General features: G+C 37.9%; 1 protein-coding gene across 2 annotated transcripts; it reads right to left on the reverse strand.

Annotated features, from left to right (window-relative positions):
• Positions 1-596: 596 nt before the first annotated feature.
• Positions 597-26,329, reverse strand: ADNP (activity-dependent neuroprotector homeobox). 2 transcript variants are annotated; one of them, XM_009326752.1, is made up of 6 exons: positions 26,247-26,329; positions 22,981-23,139; positions 20,075-20,381; positions 8,358-8,470; positions 6,783-6,875; positions 597-4,815 (listed from the first exon to the last, which is right to left on the reverse strand). In XM_009326752.1, the coding sequence occupies exons 3-6, from the start codon at positions 20,364-20,366 to the stop codon at positions 1,675-1,677; spliced, it is 3,639 nt and encodes a 1,212-aa protein (XP_009325027.1). In that variant the 5' UTR covers positions 20,367-20,381; positions 22,981-23,139; positions 26,247-26,329; the 3' UTR covers positions 597-1,674. The 2 variants fall into 2 exon arrangements, with proteins under 2 accessions (XP_009325027.1, XP_009325026.1); XM_009326751.1 differs by lacking the exon at positions 26,247-26,329 and adding an exon at positions 24,296-24,373.
• Between the last annotated feature and the right edge of the window lie 486 nt (positions 26,330-26,815).

Here is a 26,815-nt window from a genome sequence, read left to right on the forward strand (position 1 = left end):
CTAAATCAAACTCATCGCTCTAATTAAGAATAGTTTTGTTCTCATCACAATTAGATTCCCTTCAGTAAATTATTCTCTCGATGAGGTTTTGGTTATGCAGCTGTCTGTTGTACTGCACGCTTGCCAAAATGCAGGACTGGTTTGACCAAGCCAATCACAAATTTTAACAAACTTTTTTTTTTAGTATTCAAATTACTTTTTCTTCGAAGCCAAAACAAGTCCGGAGCTTGCAAGGCATGCTCCCGCTATCGTTTACCCTCAAGACATAGTTCTAGAGAACTTTTTAATATGTGAAAGTGATATCCCTTCATGTAAGTACAAAGGGATGAAAAATGCAAGTGATGCAGAACAAGCAAATCACTACAATCCTATTTATAAATTAGTGTTCTAGAATGCTAAATAGTAAAGACAAATTCAGCCAAAGTTAGTTCTGTAGGATTTCCAATATTCTTGAAGGAGATCAGTCTATTCAGTAAGAAAGGACTATACAGATGGGCCCCAGCAGAGCTGTGGAGCACCTGGGGGGGAAGGAATGAACGTAGCAAGGTGGGATTTACCGAACAGGAATGTAGCACTTGCATGTAATAAAGCAAATATTTACATTAAGCACAATACAGCAATTTATTTAGATGCTTAAATGAAGAATACAAAGGGAAATAAAGATCACAAAATTATACATACTACAACAGTGTGTCATATATTAGATGGTATAAATGAATACAACACCTTGTTGGTGTTAACTAAAGATAAAACTAAATATTCAAAACACAGCACTTTTGTTTCAGTGTGCTGTTTCAACACAATACACTTTTATACAGATCTAAAAGGTGTCAAAATTAGTAGCTGCAAATTTGTTTCTTGCATGTGATTTTTCTTTTTTAGCTTAAAAGATTTCAGAAAATGGCTCTGAAATACGTTTGTCATCAGTTGTAATGTCAAGGATATTCAGAACAAGAAAATTCTATAATACAATAGAGTCCAGATATATTTTTTTATGTCGCTGGCCTCTGTTTTGAGATTGTACAAGGTTATGTGCAAAAACTAAGTTTGTCAAAATTCATACTATAGCAGTTTCAAGCTTTTGCTAGGTAAACTAGATACAGCATTTATTACACAGCAGGGCAACACTAAAAAAGAGAAACAAATCTATGATGGGTACACAAGAACAATTTCATAAGCTTCACTTGAATAGGTCTAAAAGACTGTACAAATATACATTTCAACTATTCAGAATGATACATGAAAAAAATCAATTTCCCCATAGTCTACTATACACGTTGAACTGGTAGCTTGTATGGTTGGCCCTACACTACCATGTGAAAAAGGGTAATGTTTAAAAAGACATACAACTGAACATGTACAAGAGTGAAATAAATGTTGAAAACGCAGATAAAATAAACCTCTGCTTTTCTCTGTGTGCATTCTGGAGCCACCAGCTTAGCCGTTTTCACATTAAGTTACTGTGCTCATCCCAGCAGGTATTCTCAAGCAAGATTAGCCAACAGCATCCTTAAATAACCACTGGAATAATAGTGGCCACAACCACCACACGCCATGACCTAGCACTCGAAAGGCAGTACCAGTTAGAATTTAAGCTTAGCAGTCATACTGAAATGAAAGTGTTTAGACAGTTGTAGATCGGATCATATTACTGACACTTCTGAATCGAGCAGCTTATGCTTGCTGGCTACTCAGCTCCACACCAGTTAAGCTGCTATGCATTGGTTCTGCTACTCCATCAGTCACGCTGTCAAACTGATCTCCATCCTCACTGTCAATTGTGCTATTCTGCCATTCCATCTGCTGATTTGACAAGCTCTCCTCAATCTCTGATGCATTTTTCCATTGCGACTGGTCCTTAGACCAAAACTCTTCTACTTTTCCATAGGAACGATTCTTCCACTTTGACTGTTCTTCGTCACTTTCAGATCCACCCCCTTTTGTCTCAACAGTCGGTTTACTGCTACCAGCATCTTCACTTTGGGAGGATTCATCTGTCCACACTTCTGGTTTAACTTCTGATGTATTATCTTCAAAATCAGAAACCTGCTGAGAACCAGGCCCACTTTCAGACTGTGAAGCTCCATCTTTCCATTCAACAGCATCTTCCTGATCATCCTGATCACCTTCGCTATCTGAAACGTCACCTACCAGTTTTGCTGGTTCTTCAGCAGAAATAATCTCTTCGTATTTAGAGCTTTCCTCTTGTTTTTGATCAGACTTCTCTGGAGACTGTAATGTATTTTCTTCAATGATTTCCTTGGATATGCTGTCTTCTGGGTTCTCCACTATGCTATCAGAAGAGGTTTTCCCACCAATGTCAGAAATACGCTGACCAAACGGACTACCGCTTTCGTTGTATTCCTCTTCTATATTTTCATAGCTGTCTGAGGAACTTTCATTGTCTTTTTCCAAGTTTATTTTTTTATCGACAGTCTTACTAACATTGACTCTGGAATTCTTTTCATCGTGGTTTTCAAACAGCCATTCAGCATCAAAATCCATTTCATGTTTAACCTTGTTTAACTCTTTCATATTGAAACCAAGCAGCACACCAGGTTTGTATTTTTCACAATCTCTAACACATTTCTTCCTTTTGTTGCTAAAATGAGATGCAATATCAGATTTCCATAGCCACAAACTGGCAGCCAGCTTTTCAATCTCTCTCCTAGTGGGATATGGTTGCTTATTAAAATATTTTGTAAGAAATGTTTTCCTGGCTTCATAGGAATCGTCTTCATGACCCTTGGGGTCCAATGCTAGAACTACAGGTTCTTCAGGCTTCTCCTCAAAGGCAGAGGGGGAGTCATCATCATCCATTTTCCTTTTCTTCATTAGCGAGAATTCCATGTGTTCGTAAGTACGTTTTACAGGTGCTACAGCTGGAGACTGACTTAGCCGAGATGACGAAGTACCTTTGTCCTGGCCATTCTGAGTCTTCCCAACACCTCTGCAGTGAACAAGGTGCAGCGTTATAGTTGAGGCAGTCATGTTACTTGTATATACACCAAGGCAATGAATGCATTTGTAGGTTAGCTTTTTCTCAACCGGATGAACTGTCTGAATTACTTGATGCCTCTCCCGTAGATGATGTGCAAGTGCATCAGAGATGGGTCCTTTTAGGATTGAAAAGCACAGAGGACAGAGAGTTTTCCCCACATCTTTTTTGTAGGGAACTGCTGCTTGTGGAGAACTTTTTACAGGTGCATCTGACTTCTCCTGGATTTTCGGCTGTGGTTTTGGAGGAACCGGGGGAGTATTCTGAGCATGGTAAGCTACAGATTCGGCCCGAGCATCTCTCAGGTTGTAGGTGGTTACAAGAAGATGTATATTCGTGTGACTACCCTGCTGCAATGTCAAATCAAAGGTTAGAGTGGAATCAGTTTTAGGTCCCATTTCTTCATCAACGTGAACCATTCGCATATGAGCAGCCATCTTTTCAACATCATTGAAGGTTGAACGGCAATACGGACAAGACAGACCATGTATTAACATATGATTAAGCAATGTATCAGTGGGTAAATAGCGATTACAGTATAGACATTTGCTAGTGAAATTGTGTATTTTCATTATATAGTTAGCTACCGCAGGCACCTTTTCAGCCTTGTGCTCCTTTTCAAAGTGGACACTATACACATTTTCAGGAAACAGCTCATTACAGATTGTACAGATTTTCCACTTCTGTGTGGATGATGTATTGACAGCGGAAGGACCTGTAGCAGCTACAGGAGATTTCGAGCCAGACTGACCTAATACTCTTGAAGCTGCCTGTGACTGAGATAATGACGTCTGTTTCAACTGAGCTGATGAAAGAGAAGATGAATTGGCAGACTGAAGAGAGTATCTTGCCGAGGCCTGTGATCTCTGTTCCCCTCCAAGAGTGTAAGGCCTTCCATTTCCACTCGCTGAAAACTGTTTCATTGTTTGCGATTGTTGTGGAATAGAAACTGGTGCATTACCACTTAAGTTTAGTCTTCCCCCTGGCTGACCAACATAACTCGGTGGTACTGATTTGACTCCGTAATTGTTTTGTTGTAGGTGAACATTTGACATCATATTCACTCCTGCGGAATTTAATGTAGGCTTTGGTATAGTGAGTCTGTTCATCATCTGTTGTGACGAAAGAGATCGAACGCTTCCAGGGGAAAGGGGACCCATCCTCTGAGGGAGTCCCATAGGCTTTTTATCCTGTGGTTTTGGAGCTATTAGCATCAAAGGTTTAGATCTTGGAACCACTACATTAGTGTGACCTATCATTGCTGTTACCTGATATCCTATACGTTCGTGGTCTTCGATAACATGCTGTACTAAAGCTTCGTATGATTTCGGCATAAAAAGGCATCTTTTGCAGTGAATACTACCCTCCTCTCGGGTACTGGAACTTAACGGAACTGCACCATTGAGTGACTTTTCACCTCCCTTCGCTACGTAAGGAGCAGCAACATGCTGAAAATGTTCCCTGTAAATGTGCTTTCTAACTATTTCATACAGAGGATCTCGGTAAGTGCACTTCTTACAGTAATAAACAGCTTGTTCTACACTGTCAGCCTGCTTAGGTTTAAGGCTATCATGTTTGTTTTTATCTTTAAAAGTGCTGATGCCTCCACTTGGTGTATTGGCATTTGGAGCATGAAATATTTTAATGTGCGTTTCCAAAGTCTTTTTGTCCGCATTGAAAGTACAGTAAGGACAATTAAGGAGAATCCTATTTTCAAAGTCTTCACTATGAACATTCCGGAAGTGGCTTTTGTACGCTGAAAAGAACTTCGAGGAAAATGGACATGCACTGCAGCAAAAGGGCTTTGTCCGATAGTCCTTAAAACAAAGAACAAAGCAGAAACTAAATATTGAAAAGCAGTTTTTAGAAAAACAACACCCATGATTTCTCTAAACAATAACGTTTCTAAATAATAGTCTCAAGACCCACTGCAACAGTCTCAAACCTTTAGATTAATTTCTCCTCTCCAATTTTTGGCCTGCAGATGAGGCCCTAAAAAGTTTATCATCTGAACATACCTGTGATGTGGCAAGTGCCAATTTAGAGGTCCCTCAAGAGTTTAACCATAAACTCAGCATGCAAGGCTAAATCATAAGCATCTTTCTCCGCCAGTCAAAAAAAAGCCTCATTCCCTGCAGCTGAGCTGCATGAAAAAGTTCACCATAAGCTCACTTCCAGGGGGAAAAGGCAAGCATGATTGTTTAAGTACTGTATCCAGAAGACGAACTACTTCCCATCAAAATCTGCCAAGCATTTATAGCTATAAGACGGGTATATAACTTCAGCTACTTCAGTGTCTTAATCCGTTACAAACTTTTATATAAAAGATGCTCTTCAAAACTTATTTTTGGTGAACAAATGGGTTTAAGCTTACCAAGTCATATACGAAGGCTACACAAGCCCTTAAAGCCACCAAGCCTTTTCCTTCTGATCAAAGCACAAACCTGATTTTTAAAACAATCTTGAATCAGGAAAAAAAGGTATTTGCAAATTCCACACTTGCAGTTTCCCTGCACCCTTTTATCTTTGTTGTATTTAACATGTTGTCGATGCAGTTTTGTTGTCAACTGTTGTAACAGAAACTAAAGTTACATTGGCCTTAAGAGATAGCCACAAGCAACCTGGCGTTTCAGATGAGATAAGACATGAAATTCAGATAGTTACAAACATTCATCATGAGTGTCAAAACAAGTCTTGTGCATCAAGCTACACACAGATCATTTGAAGTAGCTGGAGAGTTGTACTCTCCCTCTGCGTAAGTAAGTTGGAATGTATGTCCACCTTCTGAAGCCTCGGACCTCTGGTAGGCTGGAGACAAGATACAACAAACCAAACTAAACAAAGCTGTCTCCTCTTATATTACAATTTTATTCTGGAATTAACTAGAGAAAAGGACATCATCAGTGTATTTTATGGAACACGGTAATAAAGGGACATTTTTAGATTAACACTACACTAGGAATCCATCATAATACAGGTTCCCATTTCCTGCAAGAGCAATACCTGATCTTTCAGATGCTAAAAGAGGACTTATTTTGTAGAGAGATTTCTCACCTTCACACTGTTCTGCCAGTGCTGGTATTACTCTATATTGTACCATCGGTAGGGCTACTGCAGTGCACACGACTTGCCTTAAATGTGTTTAATCAGAATCAAGTATTATTTCCTCCCTCCACTTCTAGCTCAATTCAAACTTCCTTTATTACTGGCTCAGAAACATCTAAACAGTAAGACTTCCAGTGTCACTTTATTCTGCTGCATAGAACTAGACATGCCTAAACCAAACCTTGGACATAGTCAGATTGTAAGAATCTTCAGATGTGGCAGACAGCTAACGAGCTACAACAATAGTGGAGAGAGCAGCAGTTAGATGTGGTCATTTACACTTTTTCTGAAATGATGAAAACAGATAATGAAACAGTTAAAGGAAAGGTAAAAAACTTATCACAAGCTGTATAAAATTGTTGATCTGTTGACCGGAAGGATGGTGAAATTGTGCTAAGCTTGAAAACAGATGGGCTTTTAATATGCAGTTGTCAAAGGGTGAGTAAGATTTCTTGGCCAATCAGTTCTCCAGTATTTGGCTATCCATACTACTAAGATAAAGACCAGGATTATTACTTTAAAAAAAAAAAAGTAGTGCAGCTTTTTGCTGTCCCTTAAACTGACAACAAATGAGGAGCAATGGGTAGAACTGCAGGAAAAGCTCTTGGCATATTTGTGAAATGCCCTTTAGTATGAACCATCTTCAGAATCAGATGTGTCAACATAAACTATTACCAACCTGATTTTTTGTAAGCGATGGGTCCCACAATCCTACATCTTCCCATGTAGTGTTTTTCAAATAAAAGTCATTAGGTTCAAACTGCTTAAAATCCTGGAGAAGGGGAAGATGGGAAGAGAGTACAGAGAATCAAAACCAAAGACCAACTGCAACTCTTGTAAGCACCCATGCAGTCCTCTCAAGTGCTGCTGGCAAATAGTAAATATAAATTCAAGGAAGTGTGGGTATTTAAGATGCACCTCTTTGGAGGTGAAGAGCTGTGAATAGTCTCAGTATCATAAAACACCTGAAGAACTATTTTCCATACTCATCCTCCTAATCGACCCAAGACTGTAATTACATGCCTGCCCCGTTTTCAAAAGCAGTCACAGAGAAAAGTATTCCCAGGCTAGTGCTAAACACTTAAGATCATATAGATGCTTTACCGTAGCTCTGATGTTTGTTTGGGGTTTTTTGGGGGGTAGGGGTGGGTGTTGTTTGCTTGATTGGGTTTGGGGTTTTCTTATTACTTTAATTTCACCCAAGAATTCCGATAAAAGTTTTAACAGTTTGACTACGTGTATGATGTCCAAGCAGCCCAATTCGTATTAAAAAAATAATCTTATGTAGTACTTTGGCATTTCATCTTTGGCATATAAATCAGCAGCACATAAGGACTCGAAAACAGTATTTCCACTGAAACGAATACGGAAAGTAACATTGCCCCAGTTCAGAATTTTCCCCTTAAAAATTATACTTGCTCCACAAACTTTCCAAGCAGGATGGACTGGCATTTCTTCCTCTTACACATCTCACTTAAATGCTCTTTTAAGAGACACTAACAGAAAAGCCAAAGCAAACAGGTCATAATTCGCTGAGTACTCTGAAGAGTTAAAGCGTGGGAATTGACAGTACAGAAGTTAGTGTTCAGGAGAGAAAGCTGCACTTTTGAGACGACAGTTACGAAGTTTGTCCAGATGAGTAGCACAAATACCCTTCCCTTCTAGGAACTAACACAGGTACAAAAGTGATTCTTCAACTTGATGACCAACTGTTAGCACTGACAAACACTTCATGAAAACCTCAGAACCATCTTCTGTCCCCCAAGAACATCCTATACCGCACCGAGTTCTTGCTTCATGCCCAAATGTTCAGTTAGCAAATGCTATTTTTAAGAATCCAACATAAACAAAAGACAACCTACCTTCAATATATATCAAGTCAGTCACATATAGCCTGAAGCATATCTTGTCTCCACTAAACTTTCTAAAAAGTGTTTACAGGTACAGTTTTAGCTCAAGTTATTAATTAAGTCCCACTTTGTGTAGAACTTAAAAAGCAATGCAGGGGTAGCAACGCCTGAACAACAAGGCTCAAATGGAATCTCAGAATCATTCTCGGAAGCTGATGAGAACAGAGGAGTATGGTGTGGGAACAGGATATAGGGGATTCCTTCAAAATTCACAGTAAAAATTTAACATTTTGTGAAACAGGTCTAAAAAAAAAAAAAAAAGTCATACACCAAAGACCTCACAGTCCCACTAACTCTGGAGCATTTTGACTCTAACTACAACACTTGGGAGGTATCATACTTACTTCTATATGTTCTTTACAGTATTCCAAACCAATGTCACTAAGTATTTTTTTCACAGTTTTCCGGGCCTTTCTTAAACTGCCAAGGTTGTTGACAGGAAGTTGGAACATAGTTTCTATTGAAAAAGAAAGTAAGAGAAAAGGTTTAAGTCAAATGTGTTTTGTCTGATAAAGCGCTGCACTTTCAATTATTAGTAATTTTCTGTCTCATTTTACCCATATAACTCAGTATCAGAGCTGTACCATTAACTAAGAAACTACCACATTTTCTGTCTGATTTGTTCTTAAATGAGGCTGGCCATAAAGTTAGATATTGACAAACTTAAGAGAGCACTTAAAAAAAACAACAACTGATGTAACAACTATTGCAGGAGTAATCAGCTGCATCTGGAAATAACTTTTTTTTCTTTAAAGTGTTTGTATTTACATGAAATTTACCCCCTATGCTGACATACTTAAAGCCTCAAATTTATCTTTTGTGCATATGTATCCTAACTGATTTGAAAATTGGTAAGTTGAGCTTCCAAGGTTTGTGTCAGTCTTGTAATAGATTTAATAGTATCTCTTCAGCGAGAAAGATGCTTTTTGCATTCAACTGTAGGTAGGATAAGAAATTAATACTGTTTCCTCCATTTACTGTATTTATAGCTTTAAATGGCTGACAAGCTGTTTAGCATACATTCTTCTTTTATTAAGATGGGACCTGAAAGCTTGGTTAGAACCCTTCAGAGATATAAATCACTGGAAAAAGTACAAGAGATGGCTTAACACCTCTAAGTGTAGCTGGATATTTTCAGCCTACAAGACAATCCTCCCTTTCAACTCCCCACACAGAGATAGCTAATTCCAGTTAAACTGTCTGTTAATGACTGGGACTATCCAGCTAAAAGAAGGACTAAAGTTTTAAGATATGTGGATTCCCAGATTCAACCATTACCACTAAGATTTCTTCCAAACACTAATAACTAGTCTTATTTTGTGTATACAGGAGTTCTCAGGCTGCGTGCTGCTATCCTTACGGTAAGCGCTTGCTCAGCTATAGAACCATCATCAACAAGCCATCTACACTTGAAGAAGGTGCAAAATGGCAGAAACATGAAAGTCCCTGACAATGTACAGTTATTTTGGAAGTGCGAGGGGGTGGAGCCAGCAATAAAAAGGTAGGCTTTTCTCAAAGAAAAGGGGAGGAAGCTTCTTAAATAGCAAGAAAGTGTCAGAGTTATCATCTTGTTCCCTAGGCTTTAATGGTCCAATGCCTGTTGCATAAAGAGTATCACCCCAAAATATGAAAGCTGCATTTTTGATCATTAATATTTCTGTGAGCCAATTCAGAAATGTTGCTTTGTTTGAACAATAAAAGGTTTGATTCATATCAACAAATTAATCCACTGTAAGGCCAAAGACCACCTACATCAACTAAAAATGGACTCCTTTTTTTGCTAGAAGCTTGGAAGTATTTTTTAACACTTTCAAGCAGAAGCCTAGAATGCAGAGTTAACAGAAGTTTGCAGCCACTAAACATTTGAGTTAGACAAAAAATCTCCCCTTTTATCATGAGATCAAGGGCAATTGCTAAGCCACCAAGAGCTTACTAAGAAACTTTCTCAAAGTACAAAGGATATGGGCTGTGACAACAACGAGTGTCTGTGATCAAAACCAACCCTTCTATATGCCCTATTTTGCATACTCCTTAAAGAATTACTTGTCTGTTTACACGCTAACCTTTTTATTTTCATACTCCTACCAACTTTTACTAGGTAATGCTTTAAGACAGTCACTAACAACTTACTATTCCATGATTCCCACCAACAACACTGTTTAGTTTCAGAAATAAACAGAACTGAAAAGTTCTGCATGTAACAGTGCTAATACAGACCACCTCAATCAGTTTCACAATCTACGAGTAGTGCTGCTAGCACGTGTTGCTAGGCTCTAGTCTCTTCAAATTCAATGAATGCAGAAATAGCTCCCGGGTAAGAGCAGAAAGCTGTTGTGACATTTAGGATTCATATCACAACTATAAATTAGAAACTAAGTGGAAACAGCCTAAGTTTAGATAAAGATCTACGGGAAAATTTTCAGAAGTACCAAAGCAACTGTGATCATTAAGGGTTTGGTACTTGTATCTGTCCACAGTCACAGATTACCAGAAAGCAGCAAATACAGTGTCATTTTAACACCTCTATATGAAAACTAGGAAACCAAAGGAAGAAAAACACATTTAGACCTTGTCTGTAAATCTCAGGGTTTCCAAATTACTCAGTTATAGTATTTGCAATAATGAAGTTATTTAAACACATCATGCAAAGGGACTAGTGATAGCAATTTTCAAACAACATAGGCCAGAAAAAAAGTATTTCAATGTTCTGTATTAATTTCCTCCAAGTAACACTTGTTAAGAGAATTTAGTATAATCAACGTCTTGATTTCTTCACATACAAAACTCTAAATGCAAGTATATTGATTTACGTGACTGTAGAGGTGTTTCAGCTAACTCTAGTCTCAGTGAAAAGGATTAGAATTGGAAAAAATTTAGAATGAAGTTCATATGAAAAGTAGCTATGTTCTGTATCTTATCTGGCACCTTTCATTTTAGGGAAACTCAAACCCACTTTAGAAAGATGAAGAATGAGCATTCTAGTGAAATACCTTATAGGTGGATTCACTTAGAAGTCTCATAATCAAGTTATGAAGAGCACTTCTACAGGCATGCTTTGCCATCTCCGAGAAGGCAAGGATTAAACAGATCATGGTAGTAAACCACTCTCTCTTCACAGTTCCTCCCTCTAAAGCCTCTAATGACTTTTTATGGGAAATCATGAGCCGCTCTTTTTTTATGCTGTATCCATTCTCATCTGTGCTCTCGTATAATCAAATATTTCATCTGCAATTACAAACAATATCCAGGCCTAAGACGTTCTCCCTCTCTATGCAAGAGTGAATGTGATTGCTCAAGTACTTGGAGTGATTCATGTCATCCTTTCAGAATGCTACTCACTCCTGCCCAGTGAATTCTTTTCAATCCTCATAAAGGACTAGGAAGTAAGGTTTGCATGTGAGTTTGTAACTTCCTGTTACTTTGAAAACTGATTCAGGCAAATCGGTTGTTTTATCAAAATCTGCATTCAAGCTTACAGTTCCTTTATCAGATTTTCTGATCAAATTCTGAATTTATCCACGTGTGCCTTTCCTCATTCTTATATTAAGAGCTATTTCTAAAGGTACACATTGAAGAGAAGTTTAACACTTTCAATGTACATAAGATTTTCTAACTCTGTACTGGGCATTACGCTTTGATTAAGTAACTACAGAACATGCCAAGTTCTGCCCTGCTTTTCTGCCCGTCCTTGCCCATACTGTGGTATCAGTTTTACTGGGTAAGCACCTCTGGGCAGAGACTATATCCTGTTATTTGTACTATTACTTAACATGCTTTTGGATGAAGTAAAATAAAAATAATACCATTTATGACAACATACAAGCACATAAATGGTGGAAAAGCTTTTGAAAATAGTAGTGGATATTTACCTTGCAAACAGGAATTTGTATTGAGAAATTGTTGTATTAAAAAAATAAAGACCACAAAGAGTACATTTACATATTTCACAGCAATATTATAATTAGTTTAGTTACTTCAACAAATAGAACTAAAATCTCCTTGACTAAAAATATTATTTGAAGGTTGCAATTTTGCTTCAATTGTAAAAACAACATCTAATATAGCTTAAAGTTGAGCCAGGTCCATTTTAAAGACATTAATAGTAATTGAAAATATTTAACAACAGGGCTGAGGATCAGCAATGCCAATTTTGTGAATTATTAGTAACAAATTAATTTAAAAGATGGTGAAGACTAATGGGAAGAAATGCTGTTGCCTAAGAATTTCAACTCCTAACTAGCCTATTGATTAATGCAAATGGTTTAGTAAAGTTGTGTCGTATTTGCAATTTCCAAGTAGTAGCATTTTCTCTATTTTTGATCTGTAGTTGAAATAGTAAGTGAAGCTTAACATTTCCAGATGGAAAAAGCAACTCCAACCTGCAGCTTTCTTCTCCTAGGCCAGTCACTACAAAATAGCTTTCAAAGCTGAGCCACTGTCACATTTTTCATGACTTAAACCAGATCTGACTTGTGTGATACTAGAACTGCATTAATAGGAAAACAAAAAATACCACATAGTGCACAGAGTGGATTTATATCCTTAAACACAGATCACAAATTGTAAAGAAAATATGCTTCCTTAACATTCTATTCCCTCTCCTCCCTAAACAGACTTGGGAAATATGACTCTGAACACTAAGTTACAATAAAGTAACACAAGTTTGCTTTGAAAGCACAGCATAATCTTTTTTTTTTTTTTTTAAGTCAAGAACATCCATTTATTAAAAGTTCTTGCTGCTGCAGTTCATAGAGCCAGAGTGAAAAATATTAATGTAGCCAAGAAATTAATCATGGCTCCACTAATTCCTTTCTCTAACGGCAACTGAATAAGCGTTGGTCTTGCTGTATTCCATTGGTTCAGTAGTGCTTTCAGTAGCTTCTTTGTAGCTACCTGTATGCTCAATTTTTTCATCAAAAATTATATGAAGCAGCATAGTCAAGTATGTTCAGAATTTGAATGAAAATTTTCAAGTGAACTTCAAATCCAAGGAGATAACATCCTAGTAATTTTATTCCAGAATAACCCAAGTTCTTAATATCAACTGTAGAAACATCAGTGCCTGAAAACATTACATTTTAAACCTTCTAGCAAGCTGTGCTGTCTTCTTTAAAACCAAAGTCCCCACTTAAAGAATACCCTCATTTTGCTTGTAAGGAAACCATTTTTTTTTTCTCATGACAAAGCAAGACTCAGTACAGAGTTTGTCTTCAGGCAATAATCACTTGTAAACTTGAAAGTCAGCCACAAGTCTCAAAATAATGCTTATTAACAAATAGCTTATTTTAGTACAAACCACCACTAACAACTTCTTCACCAAAAGAATCAAATGCTTTCTCTTAATTACTGTGTCCAATATACCTAGACATGCCAAATATACCATGATATATATAAACCCAAGTGATAAAGAAAGCAAATTATTTAGGCCTGCCTGAAAACAAGATCTCTATTCTATCTGCAGCATCTTCTTGCCTCTGCCCTTTCGCCTGCCTCACAGTCAAGTCTTAAAGACAAGAAATTATCAAGATCTTCCTATCACAACACATCATACTAGAGGATATAATTAGATCTTCGCATCTGAAAACTGAAGATCAATCTTAGTTTGCAAATTCTGCTTGATAGCTGAATCCAACTCACCTAATCTTAACTAAAAACTCATCCTTAAGCAAATACAGTTCATTTTATTTAGGAAGTTTCTTGACCATTTAATCATAATTAGTGGAGAGCCAGATACAGTCTGATATTTATTATGGTTTGTGACTACAAAAAGAGCTTTTAGCATCTCCATTCATTTCTATTTACAGCAAGTACCTCAAATTGTAATTGCAATATACACAACACACTGCTGGCACATCCTTAAACGTGGACATTGAAACAGTTGAGATTAAGCGTCTCAAATCATCATTTAGACATTAATGCTAGTCTTGAAATGAGGTATCCTTTACCTGACCAAAAGTTGATGTTTAAGAGAGGACACCTGGAACATCTCTTCTTCACTGTCGGGGCTTCTTCTTACTGCTCTGAAGCTTAGATCCAAGTAATTATTTTAACAGAACACAATACTACGGAATGCAGCATCCAGTACTGACAAAACCCACTACTGCTTTAATCTGGCACTGAAGCTATTGCTACATCCAGCATCCCCAACAGGGAAGGATGCCCATAATAAAGGGTCACAGATCAACCGATCCTTCTGTAAAATAGTTTAGTTTAATGCCGTCTCTCCTGTTTTTCTACTGAAATGCCAAAAAGTGAACAATTTTAAATACTCTGCACTTCAGTGAAGACCAATAAAAGGCACAAGCCTTTTCACTAGGCACAAGCAGCTCAAGCTTTACACATCTATCAGTTACCAATTCCTGATGGTTAAAGAAGCGCTACTTACTTAATATTATAGGCTCAATACAGAACTTCTCTCTGAGATCTCAAAGTAGCTTTCAAAAGAAGCTCAGCAGCATTATTTTTTTTTTTTAAGTAAAGGAGGAATTAATTTATCCTGACATGATACCATTCCATCAATGACAATTCCAGCCCAGGATTCTAGTTAGCGAGACATCCTATATTTCCATGTATTCTGTTTTACAGCAGCTAAGGCGTAACTAATTTTTATTATTTTCCTGTATGGTTCTACTCTATCCTATTCATTCCTGCACAAGACCTAGATATTTAATACATTATAGAACTTTTCTTTGTAAGGGAATGTGCATCTCTACACACATTCACAGGAAAATAAGTCAAGATGATCACATACATGTTCAGCAAAAATAATTCTACAGAGAAACCTGAGCATTTTTTATCCTCATTAAGTAACAGGAATAATGAGATCTGCCTCTAAGTCCACCAGTTATTTTGAAGTTCATGATTCAACAAACATAGTAAGAATTAAGTTTGTGTCTGCCCTTTTGTTTCCTACTTCTAGACTTGGGTCCCACCCACAAATACAGTGGGAAGCCCTTGTTCGTAAGTTGAATTACACATCAATCTACACGAAAGTGCTGGGTGGAGAGAATAAATGATTACTTAAAAACAAGACCAGCAATGTCCTTACTAGAAATATCCAGGTAGTATCTTCAGGTGGCTAAGAAAATGGATTATTAACCTAGTTATAAGAAATTCTGAAAGATTAGACTGATTTAATAAGATCTCCCTCATCTTTAGTGTGCTTGTACACAAAATGTCTGACCCTACCAGTCACAAAACAACGGTAAAATAAGCAGACTAACTGTGTAAGAAATATTTGGAACCTTCTTTTGCTCTGTATTTATGCAGTACCTAGCATAAAGGTCTAGTCCACAGCCAGGTACTGATTCCTAGAATAATTCAGTAGCCAAATGTAAGCAGAAAAGACAAGCTACAAAAGAGCAAAATATCATTACTAAATTAGAAACACTGTACTTCAGTTTTCATTTCATAGTCACGTTTTGGAGATGCAAAGACCTATTTTAGACAAACTTCATGCAGTACTATTTCACTGCTATGTGTAACAGCCACTATGCAAAGCATGAACGAAAAGCTAAGACAAGTCTCCTAGCTAGTGCACAGGCGTTAACAAAAAGGCCTGAACGAAGTACTCTGATCTTCAACCAAAAATCTGAAGGGGGGGGCTGGAGGGAAGGTTTTGTGAAAAAGCAAGGAGTATTTGCAAGGTAAGCAGAGGAGCAACAGTTAAGAGACTTCACAGAACTCAGTGTGCACATGGTATTGTGCTTGGGAGAACTGAGGCACTGTCTTCGGCTTTTAACAGGCTACAAGAGTCCCAGGGAGGAAGAATTTAATCTCAGGTGCAGTTCTGATGTGTGCATCTTATAACCTCAAAATTAGGGCATCAAATGACTACAAAGACTTGTGAAGCTTGAGAAATCTACAGGAACCAGCAGTTCAGTTCACTCAATAGAATCACGTCCTGAAATAGGAATGGGCCAGGACATAATATAGGCCGATTGACTTAAACTAATAATTATGTCCAAATTTTAGGAAGCAACTAAAACTGCAGGCCAAAAGAGGCAACAACATTGTGCCTCATTTGTTTAAAATCAAAGACTTCTTCAGTGTTTTCAAAGAACTCTGGTTCACTGCTGTAATAAAAAAGGGATCTCGCTTCAAGGTTAGTATTGCTTCACAGCAACAGGCTTTTTCTCTCTACTCAACTTTCTAACCTTGTTAGCCACAGTTGGTAAAAGAAAGTACTAGTAGGTGAAAAAATTGTGTAACATGTTGAAATGCTCTCAAGAGCACCAGTATGAACAATATTCAGGAAAAAAACATAATTCAAGTGAACAGGAGGGACAAACCCATTACTAGAGAAAATTTCTGCTTAGTTTTAGGTACTTAACAAATATCCTAAGACACAGGAAATCAAGACTTTAATTTTTATGGCATGACAAAAAAGCAGAAAGGAAACAAGGTCTGGCCCAAAAATTAACCACTGCACAGTCACAGAGAAGTTTCAACAAACCCCAAATTCTTCAACGTATCTCTTTTTTTAAAACAGATTTTAGCATTTAGATAGACTTGCGGTGACTTTCAACTGCAGACTACCTCTTCACCAACTTGCTACTCTTACTAGCACTTCAATTTCCAGATGGAAACAACTGCAGTTACTATTCTAAAAAACATCCAGAATGTGAAGTCTGACACATCCTCTTGTTATGTTACTCTAAGTGATCTTTAAACCACTTTTAGCATTCAATAAAAATAAACTATCCTCACTGTACCAGCTTCAAGCACTTCAAGTTAACATGGTCATGCAGTTCAGCCCTTTAATGCATCAGTTACCAAGGGACTGGAACCACCTAGAAAACCGAGTCAAAAGATGAGTTAAAAAAAGATTACTGTGCAATTATTTGGAAAATTAATTCATGTAAAATACAATACTGCATGCCTGTTTTAGAGTTCTATATTGCAATAGTTAACATTTTCTTACGGTACATATTTTTCTCAGTGCAAACAGTCCTCCCTTATGAGGGAGGTACTGATCTCATACACAACACACTGTATTCACAACTTGAGAACTATGACCTTACAGGAAGGTATGCACCCCAGAGAGAGAGGATAAGGAACACAAGAGGGAAAAACAGCAAAAAACCCCTATCAGTCAAATTATCAGAGGTGATAAAAAAAGAGAAAGCTTCCACCTGTCTTTAGACCCCAAAAGCTGTTTCTATTTTAGCATAACTAAAATCTTAATTCTCCTGTGGGTCTTTTGTATTTTGGACCTCATCAGAAGAGCTGCTTTGCAGCCTGCTACCTTTGATACCACCAGGTAACAGCTGTTAGACTGTTCCAGCTCTGCCAACTTTATCTACAACAATGAAATGGAGGATCTTGTAGTGTACAGCTTCAAAGCACCCACAAGGTAACAATGCTATTCTGATTCTGGGAAAGATGCATCAGTTTCAGAACAAGACAGCCTTTTTCTCTCAACTAAAATCTTCAGCAAATATTGCATATTACTATGCTAGTTTCATGTCTGAGCTTTGTTACAGTTCTAACAAGCAGCAAGTATAATATATTTCTAATGTCACAGTCGTGTTAGTAAAATGGTGGGTTTCATCCAGAAATAATTTAAAGACCTGAAGAAATAATCTGGAGGAAAATCTTGCTGTGTAAAGGAACCCAGACAGCACCAGTCTAGGTTTTCTAGAAAACCTACTCTAGGTTTTCTTCTCTTTATGCTTAACTGAAAATGTCACCATTTCCTTACTGCCACGCTGGCAGCTTGTACCCTTAGGCAAGCCTTCCATGACCAGCAAGCACAGAATTGTAGGCGCCCCTAAACATTTCATTGAGGAAGTGTCTTCACTCAACAAGGTTTGTGAAGAGCATCACTGTGAAATGGCAAGTAAAATAACAGTTACGGAATCCCCTAAAGCTAGAAACAAAAAACCCCTAGTCCCTCGTACATTTTATTCTTATTCAGGCATCTCAAACCTGTACCAGTAGGCTAGGTATCCTAATGCTCTTTACAATGGCCACTGATTCTTCTGAAGTACGCGTCCACTGGGGGAACCAAGCCAGTGGAATACATGATTTTTTTTTAGTATTCTCTTCTTTTTTTGACATACAAGAAAAGTATGATGTCAACATTGCCAGCAATACTAGAGGAATAATTGGAAAGTTAGTATCTGGCTATTCCATTTATTTCCTTTGGAAATTTTATGAACATAGTTCTAAGTTTATCTTTGTTCACAGAGCTGAGAACAGTTAGAATAGGCAGTCAATCAAAAAAAGGAAAACTACAAAATTAAACTTTCCTAGTGAGTATTGAGTGAAAAATAGGAATAAAGAAGAGAGAAAAAAGTTACAGAAATAAAAATTAGGCTCCTGGAAGCAGATTTTTTTTTTTTTACATGCATTTATCAATTTTCTTGACATACAATTTATTTTACTAGCTGATGATTCCCAGGCCTACAATGAAAACCTCACAGGAACATAGTGGTAGAAAGCTGGTAACTCATTTTGAGAGCATTTTCCTCTCACAATGAAATATATAAAGTTACTCATGATAAGCAACATTTACCCCTCACCCTTCCCCTGTAATTTTATTTTTTGTCTCAATTGAAAGGATCAGCACTAAAAATAAAAGCTTTATGCACATTTAGTATGTTGACCATTTTGGTTTTGTTGAATAATAAAATTATTCAGCCACATTCAGTACACAGCCACATAGGAGTTAGCAGTCTTATTAATTACACAACTCTTCTCTTTGTTATTGTGGCTATGTCCTTCCAGGCTGCCTCATCATAACGATCAGTCAAAACAGAGGTGCCAAAACACTTTGGCGGGGGGTTGGGAAGTGTAGATCTTTATTCCTGAAACAAACATACGTTAAATACAGAAAATCCAAAAGATGTGGACAACTGAATCCGTTTCTCATTTCCAGATAGCCAGTTCTTTACTACTGTTTAGAAGAGGCACTATTTCACCAAAGATTAAGTGTAACAGCCCCTTCCCCCAGTGTTTACTGTGAACACCCTGCAGGCAAAGAAGCCCCGTCTTCCACAGAAGGGCTGCAACATCCCCAGCTGTGAAGACGGGAGCAAACTACCATCATGTTTGTAAAGCACCACCCCTTTTACTCTCAGGGCTCAAATTTCTAAATCGGAGTAGGACTTCCAAAGGCCTAGAGACTCATCCAGTATAAATCCACTGCTAGTTCATAAGCCTACAACTAATGTTTTAGGGCTACTGAAAAAAAAAAAAAATTATAACTCCAGATTAAAAAGCCCTATATAACAGTTAATAAAAATGCAACTTTAGAAGGGGTCTTCCTACTGTAATGTAAACATCTGCTGTTTGTCAGTTTTTCAGATTTGATGCCAAGGTGTTGGCTAAATTTATCAAATCAAATGTGATGCCAACGGATTTGACGCCAACACCTTGGATCTAATGACACAGAAATGTGCATCTCTTGAACTGACTGCTTCTTAAAAGCACTCTGTGAAATCTACACTTCCATACAACTTTTATCAAATAATTTACCTCGGAATAAAACTGGGGATGCAATTACAGCTATCTCTTGGGCACATCATTAAAAAGAATAAAATAAAACATCAGGTTTACCTTCTCTTATGAGCACGTTTGGTTGACCCTTCCTTTCCTAATGCTGTCTTTTACACATATTATGAAGACTGAGAAAACCTGAACTTTTTGGTGATCTGAAACACAGTATTATCAACTGTACTGTTGAAGAAAGTATTAGGTGTGAGCATGTGTGCAAAACAGACAATTTCATAAGCAACGCGTAAACCCAGCCTTTTCTATCCCATTGTGACTTTCTGAGTTTGTATACCTCTATACTCAGATCAATCTTATTAAAATAATTAGCTCTGTAAGAACTACAAGTCGTTAAAGCAGATTTCCTATAAATTTGAAACTAAAAGATACTAATATTTTCTGTTATTTCTGCACATGCTTATAAAATGGACCTGTTCTTACTCTCTCTTTTCCCCTCTCCCCCTCATCATCCCTCTGCTGCTTCAAAAGGTCCGTCCTTTCGTCGCTCTTTCCCCCGCTCCTCCTCATCCTTTCTTTGCTGGTTCTTGGCCTTCTTGGTCCTTACCTCGCTCATTTTCCCTCTTCTCATCTTCCCTGCGCCAATTCATAGCGTCCACATTCTTTCGTCGTTCTCTCTCATCCTGTCTCCACCGCTTCTTGATATCTTTGTCCTTAACTTGCTCATTTTCTCTCCTCTTCTCATCATCCCTGTGCCATTTTATTGTTTCTGCATTTTTCTGCGGCTCCACGCTTCTTTTGAGATAGTCTTGTCGCCTCCTCCTCTTTTTTAACATATCCCTTTCCCTGGCACGAGCCTGCTTTTCTTTCTGGGAAAGAAAAGCTTTACGGGGCATCATGAGCTGCTGCTGTACCTGTAATAATATCGTATCCATGGAATAATATACTATACATGCACTCAGTCAGGCACCAACAACTCTCATTTGGAGCTGAATACTTCAAATACTACGCCAAGATAATTTACTGCTTCTTCTCTTTCCGCCATAACCCTCTGCTAGCTCCATATTAGATAATGACAGGCAAGTTGCTACGTTCAGCTCCAGGCACAACACCTAACTGGCACCGCTGCAGTTGGCGCACATGTAAAGTCAACCCCCTAAAATCCCGGGCCTAAGCAGTATGATTTCTTTCCCCTCCCCCTTACAACTCCTCCCACAGAGTTTTTAGCAGCCGCCTGGCATTGCTTCATCCAATTGAAGGAACAGGCTGATAGGAGAGTTGTGAAAGAAACTTGTGAACGTTCAAACCTTAGTTTCCTCTAGTACTGGAGATCTACATTTAACGAAGCTTAAAGGTGCTTATTTATCTTTTCAGACCTCCATCTCTACCAAATTTGGTTGAAAATAGCCAACTTTTTTCTTGGCTGGGAGGAGGGGGGCGGTTAGGAAAAAAGCCACAATGTGAAAAATTGTATAAGCCTTGTTTCCTTGGGAAACCTGGCCAAAACATTTAACTGCAGTTAATGAAATGAGTCCTGACTCATCTACTCAAACTTCCTCCAAGTATGTTATGTCTTGCTATTCACAAGAACAAAGGAAAAAAGAATGTGACTATTTACTTGGAGTTTCTGCGGACAGCATTCCTGATGAGTGGGGCTTTTTGGTTTTGTTGTCTTGTTTGGGTTTTGTTTGTTTGGTTGGTTTGTTTTTAAAGAGGTGTCAATGAAGACTACCTTCTAACAAATTGTTTTACTTTTGGTCATTTCTCTGTAGTCATCCAACACATTCACATCTTTAAATTTACTGGTATTAATATCTGCAATTTTGAAACAATGGAAAACAAAACAGACCACAGAAAGAATTTATACTATTACTGATATCCTTTAAATACTCTTCTGTACACATTGAGCAACATTTCAGAAATGTCAAACTGCAGTTGTGGCCCAGGTTTGGGTTTTTTTGTTTGTTTTTGAATTTTTGTTTAGAAGAGAGTTTTGCAGAGGTCTAATCAAAATGAAAACTGCAGAAAGGACAAAATTACTAGATTAGAATAATTAAGCAAAGCCTAAAACAAAATGAAACAAATGTACTTTTAAAATTTAGCTACCTTATGGAAAGCACTTGTTCCCAGCATGCAATACTCCATCTTTTTCCTACAGAAAAAGCAACGTTTCAAACCCTTATTCTAAAAGCTGTTCCTTTTCCCTACGTAATATACCCCCACACACTTAAACCCACTACTCTAGTCCATTGCCTTTGTTAGGTATGTATCATGATCCCATGGTTTTCATTCCAGTAATTCAACCCCAAATTTCTTAATATCCATAATACTAAAAGGGAAGGGCTGCAGCAGAGTGAAACAGCATAATCAAAACAATGCATGCAGTTTGGCAACAAGTTAGCACATAAAATTCAGATTATGCTAAAAATTACTTCATTAAAAAGTGTAGGATAGCTCTCTACTAGACAGCCTGTTTTTAAGCATTAAATATTTCCCAGTAACAATCAGAAAGCAATGAGAATCCAGGATCAACATCATCAGTGCAACCCAGACACTGTAAATCTTTAAAATAGTTTTAATTTCTCTATCGGCTGTGTGCCAGTACTACATTACTGTTGTTTACTAGAGCAAACTTAACTTAGTAACTTTTTAAACGTACATTATCTTTATAATTTTATCAGTAACCTGATTCTATTCCAATAACAACAGCATGTTAAAGTAAATCATATTTCATGCAAATGATTCATTCTCCCCCCCTCCCCCCCGCCCAAGGCAAGCACTGACATTGAAAATCTGTCATTTTTAAAAAACTCTTTTGGGACTAGTTGTTATATTTTCTTTCATTTGTTGTTTTTTTGGTTGTTTTGTTTCATTGTTGTTCCCCCCCTCTCCCCCCCGTCTTTGGCTTTATCTTTTCATTGTTGTTAACTACAGTATTCCTCCTTCCCCTCCCTTTATACATATCCCAGCCCACTTTGACAGCCCGATTTTATAGACAAATGATAGAAAATATCTTACTAAAAACCATTTCAGTTTAATTTCCAAAATTGAACATTTTAATTGAAATTCAAATAAGAAATACCAGATTCCAAGGAGTAACTTAAAGGGACATCCAACTTAAATTGTCTTTGAACTTCTGTATCACAAGTCACAGGTTTTTCCCCAGTTTGTTTCAGCATAAGAGAGTACTTCAGGCAGTCTGGTCATTTCTCTTGCAGTCAGAATAATCTTTCACTTTTGCCTCTGTTGGTTTTAATAAACCAGAAGAGGGGGAGAAATTTTAAACCAGGAAACTAATTAATATGCAGTGAAGCTGCCAGACTGATTGAGCTCAAAGCCCCCCACACCCCCAATTTTTCTAGCATTCAGGTTGGTGTTCCTTTAAGTTCAAAATGTCCAAACGTCAGAAGTAAACAGTCAGAACTATCCTTTCAACTATTTTTTGCCCATACTTCGCCAAATGAAAATCTTAACTCTTCCCAATCTATTCAGTACATATTATGAGGCATTTACCTCCAAAATTAATGGTGCTTGGGCGTCTCAGACTCATTGGACAAGTTTCATGCAAAAGCCTCCAAAAATAATTCTCCTTCCAGAACGCCCACCTCAGCGATTATATTACACCTACTGTGTGAGGCCAAAGCCCGGACATAGAAGAAGGATCATATCCTGCTGTACAAAACAAAGTGTTAAAGACAAGAGATAAGAAATGTAATAAGGGCAATCTTACATTTATAACGCATGTTTCATTGCGAAGGACTCCAAAGCTAATTATAAACCACATTTACGGTACCTTTACTGACATGGAGCTACCGTAGAGTGCACTCCAGCAAGTTAACAGTGCTGCAGGAAGTTTTAGCAGGTTTGTGGCTTAAAAACCAACAGATTCCGCTGGGTGATGCTACCTGAGGAATATTTTGGTGCTCAGGTTTCAATTAAGTTACCCAATTCAGAAATCCAGCGGGATACACAGACCAATGCTCCTATTCACACTTCATATAACCTTTTGACTGAAGTGGTTGGGACCTCAGCTTACACCTCATCTGAGCTATTAGTACCGGCAGCATAGCTGCACCCTGTACAGATGAGGTACACTTAGTAAAATACCAACAGCACTTCCTCATACTGGTAACTTTTCCTAGAAGGTTCCCATACAAACACAGTCCCACCTTAAATTACAAGACTATGGGAGATCAAACAGGTGACATGGCTGTCAGCCACAACCCTAGGGACATACATTCATTTGGGAAGTATTCACATTAAAATTTTCAGTTACAATGCTGCTAGTAGGAGGATGTGAAGTAAACCATTTTGGGTAATGGCATGTAAATGATTATGCTTCTGTAGGAAGACTGATACCTCTTCAACTCACATCACCCATGGACAGAAACTCAGTCTTGAACAGACTGGAAACACAAGACATAACATTAGTATCATGAAGTCTGGAACAACCAAATCTAAAGTTTATAAAAGCAAAATTTGTTGAGTCATTTGTAATTACTTTTCCAAGTAATAAGGGGTTTTACTGTTTAAAATTGTTAGATTTTAATCTCTTGATTATTCAGACAGAACATTCACAGCTTAAGGTACAGATTGTTTTTCTTCAGCAAGTATGGTTTCAACAGAAGATACTAAAATGTTCGAAGAAATGTAAAAAGACAAAATTCTTAAAATATGTCACATTGAGGCGAAACTGAATATTGCACATGCTTTAACAAGACCACTAGCCAGATCTTCAAATAGGTAAGGATGATGGGTTATTTTGTTTCATACTGGATTATTTTCTAACTAGAAAGTAGAATTTGTGCCCCTATCAAGTCCAAATTACCTCTCTCCCACTGACTCCCCATTGCAGAAAGCACACTTCTGGATGAGGCCCGATCAGCCTTGAGAGCAGATCAGTGACAATTAGCGTATCAGTCTGAAGATAGGAATACTGAGCACAGGGAAGTGCTCCATCCCGTACTGGGCCTCCCGAAGACTGAGTATCATTTCTCTGCATTGTGTTGCTGACGAGAATCACCAAGCATCTGGCATTTCTCTGACTTTATATAATCCAAAATTCTTTTATTTTAGCCCTTATTTTGCTAGTATTTTAAGCTGAAGTTCTTTGTTTACATATAACAGCGCAACACAGTAGCATGTATCAGAGCTGACAGCAGCTGTATGTTCCTGGACAAAATGAAACAAGACTGTTAGCTTCTTGATACTGTGCTTTTTATCTCCCTATTCCAACTGCATTTAAAATAAGGTCTACTTTTAATGATTTGCCCAGCTAACTGCGTTTAATAGCACGCTCTAAAAAGCCAGCCATTAAATAGATTTGCAGAGAAGGCTATTAGTGCAACATTGAGTGAAGTATCTTAAAATATAAAAAAAATATGCAAGAAAATTAACCTATGATTCCCACAGCAATAGAAAAGCAGCAGGTATGCAGGTTAAATGATGCTATATAGTATGATGGTGTACAATATTCTATATTCACATGAGGACAATGATGGCCTGTCCCTGCAGCAAGGTGGAGGCTGGGACTCTGGGATCGGACAATTCCAGGACAGCTGAGCAAGGGCAGGCGATAGTCAGGGAGCAGAAAGGTATCTCAGAGAAGAGTGAGCAGATCAGGAGCAGAACCATCAGGGAGAACAGAGAAGTGGGAAGAACTGAAAACTACTGAAAACTTCCTTGAAAAGGTAAGAGTTGCAATTAAGTATCTCCCCTCCCTGCACTGAGTGAATGAAGAGTCTACTCCCAACATGTCTATCGCTGGCTTACATTAAGCATTTTCACTTTCTTCTGTTGGACTCTTTCCTCCTTATTTAAGCATTGCTGGCCTAGTTTTCAGAGCGCTGTGCACCCACATCTCCTGTGAAGGTAATGAGATTTGCAGTTTAACAGCACATCTGAAATGCCAGACAACTAACGGCTCATTTTTCAAGCCCGCTATAATCCTGGGATGGAGGCTGTTTTGTAACAGCACGCGCTCTATTCTCATGGCAACATTTTAAACAGAGCGCACCTCCTCAGCCTTATCAGCTCAACTATCTGCAACACCAAGCTTCTGCCCGTGTAACATGATGGTCTTCAGCTAACTTCTGTCTAACAAGCACCTTTCAACTCCAGCTAGATAATTCTGTGTGCACAGCTGCCATGTTAGACCCAGCACTTAGATTCAACCTTAAGCTAGCACATCAACGAGCACAAGCCCCCAAGCCCTTTAACTTGTGTCTATATCCAAGGTCCTTTAACTTGTGTCTATATCCAAAACAGGACTAGGCACATTAGAAAGATATAAAGTGAACAGAAAACCCAAATCAAACCCTCTGGAAAAACCTGACATGTTGTTTTAAAACTAAGATTCTTGGAACTGAAGGAAATCAACAAATGTTTCGTGGTGTCTGGTCAAAGCACTGTAAAACTTTTGCAGCACTGTGCACATGAAACCACCCCAACTCCCCCTCACAGTCAAACAGTCTATTTCTTAAAAGCCCCTTTGTCAAAAAAGGAATTTAAAAATATTTAAAAAGCACTTCAGAGATTAAATCAGCTACCTCCAAAAAAATTTCAAGTTGTGTGTCAAAAAAGGACTGCTTCACACCACTTCCCTGGACATCCTATGTAAATATTCCTTCAGGAGAGGAGGTAAGTCCATCTAAAATGCGGTACTAAAAAAAAAACCCACTTAAAATCCTTTGGAGGAAAGTCTTAGGCTAAAAACCTTAACATGCTCTTTCAGTGGTTATATGCAGTTTTCAGCAAGGGCTTATGAAACTCTGTTTTACCTCTTTGGAGCTTACTGTCTAGCTTCAGCTTGGTGACTCTTGCACTAAGAACTCCCAACTTCCCATCAGAGCTAAAACTTCTATGGAAGACAGTTCTAGTGAAAGGAATCAGTAAGGCTGGTATGTCTTACTCTCCATTCATTTTTTATTTAAGGGTTAAAAAAAAAAAAAAAAAATCTTCTGCAGTCCAGCATACAGGGATCTTCTAAGTCATTCACTTCTCATTCTTGCTCGATTTCTGGAATTTTCCACTGGTGCCAGAAGCTCCATCTGGTGGGTGTGTACACTAACTGCAAAACTGAAAGGGAATTAACTATTTCCTTATCAACTTTTGTTTAGTAGTAGAAGTTCTGTACACTGTGTGTAATTTCTATGCCCCAATATAAAACACAAAATGGCCAAATTTCGATTGCTCTGGGAACCACAGCTCCTTATTTCTATTCTCAAGGAATAATCTGCTACCTTACACTCTGCTAGGAATTTCTGCTGGGTTTTCTTATTTTGATGACGTAGGCTTAAGTATGTTAAAGAATGCTGTTAGCTAAATTTGAACGTTTTCTAAAGAAGGA

This window comes from Pygoscelis adeliae, unplaced genomic scaffold, assembly GCF_000699105.1.
Source record: "Pygoscelis adeliae isolate BGI_AS28 unplaced genomic scaffold, ASM69910v1 Scaffold286, whole genome shotgun sequence".
NCBI classification, from domain to species: domain Eukaryota; kingdom Metazoa; phylum Chordata; class Aves; order Sphenisciformes; family Spheniscidae; genus Pygoscelis; species Pygoscelis adeliae.

Excerpts from the sequence above, each read along its gene's own strand:
- ADNP (XM_009326752.1), bottom strand. The coding sequence starts at position 20,366 with ATGATGCCCCGTAAAGCTTTTCTTTCCCAGAAAGAAAAGCAGGCTCGT. Across the intron at positions 8,471-20,074 it reads GAAGAGGGAAAATGAGCGAG|AAACTATGTTCCAACTTCCT; the intron begins GTAAGGACCAAG and ends CTTTTTCAATAG. Across the intron at positions 4,816-6,782 it reads CATCGCTTACAAAAAATCAG|GACTATCGGACAAAGCCCTT; the intron begins GTTGGTAATAGT and ends CTTTGTTTTAAG.